At 48.0% G+C, this 983-nt stretch overlaps 1 protein-coding gene across 1 annotated transcript; it reads right to left on the bottom strand.

Annotated features, from left to right (window-relative positions):
* Positions 1-16: 16 nt before the first annotated feature.
* On the bottom strand, positions 17-731 carry LOC121940635 (interleukin-17F-like; the record flags this gene model as incomplete). The annotated part of the gene is made up of 2 exons (XM_042483352.1): positions 17-164; positions 526-731. Coding segments are annotated over 2 exons (354 nt in total), but the record flags the coding sequence as incomplete, so codon positions are not given.
* Positions 732-983: the final 252 nt, after the last annotated feature.

The raw sequence follows: 983 nt of genomic DNA, 5'->3' as shown, positions 1-983 counted from the left end.
TGAAGACTGCAGTGGCTCACCTGTGCAGGACCAGGACTCGGTAGTAGATGGGTTTGGCCTCCAGGGCTTCATCCTCACTTCTGCCCTGCAGGTTTACACAGCCGGAGGTCAGGCACTGAGCATGAAAGACCCGCTTTGGCAACCGAGAGTCCACATAGGAGTCTCTGGAGAGGGACCAAACACACACTGAAGACTAAGATTGCAGGCTTTGAGGATACTCAACTTGCTTCCCGCAGGCCAAATCTGCCCCCCCCCCCACCACCATTTTCTAATTCACAACAAAAAAAAGTAATTTACTTTGGGAATTATTTTCATAATTTTAGTATATACAAGGTGCAGAAAAGTCCTAAAATCCGAGAAACACATTCATAAATCCAAGAAAAATCCTACAATCTTAGAAATGTCCTAAAATCCTAGGAATGTTTTAGGGCTGCTGAGACTGGCCCTGCTATATCAGTTGAAAACTAATAAGCTATGACTCCAACTGTCAAACCAGTGGTTTTTGGCACTTCCATGATGTCTCACCTGTACGTCCACGGTGACAGAGACATGTTGGCGATGGTGGAGGCAGACGCGCTGGCTATCTGAGGCTGCACTGATGGATCCAGGATCAGTCTCACCATCTTACTCTTCAGTCTGATCCCCTTCCCCATCTTCAGCGAGACATCCTGACCTCTCCTGCTGCCGTGCAACAGTGCGGCCAGGCCCAGCACCAGCAGAGCTCTCTGCAACTAAACACAAAAACACCAGTAAGAGCTTCATCAGCAGCAACATCAGCAGCAACATCTGCTGCAACATCAGCTGCAACATCAACAGCGACATCAGCTGCAACATCTGCTGCAACATCAACATCAGCTGCAACATCAGCTTCAACATCAACAGCTACATCAGCTGCAATATCAACATCAGCTGCAACATCAACATCAGCTGCAACATCAGCAGCGACATCAACATCAGCTGCAACATCAGCTGCAACATCAACA

Source organism: Plectropomus leopardus, unplaced genomic scaffold (assembly GCF_008729295.1).
Source record: "Plectropomus leopardus isolate mb unplaced genomic scaffold, YSFRI_Pleo_2.0 unplaced_scaffold91431, whole genome shotgun sequence".
Classification (NCBI taxonomy): Eukaryota; Metazoa; Chordata; class Actinopteri; order Perciformes; family Serranidae; genus Plectropomus; species Plectropomus leopardus.
The sequence above is the reverse complement of the archived record's forward strand: the minus strand, read 5'-3'. Positions and strand labels throughout refer to the sequence as shown.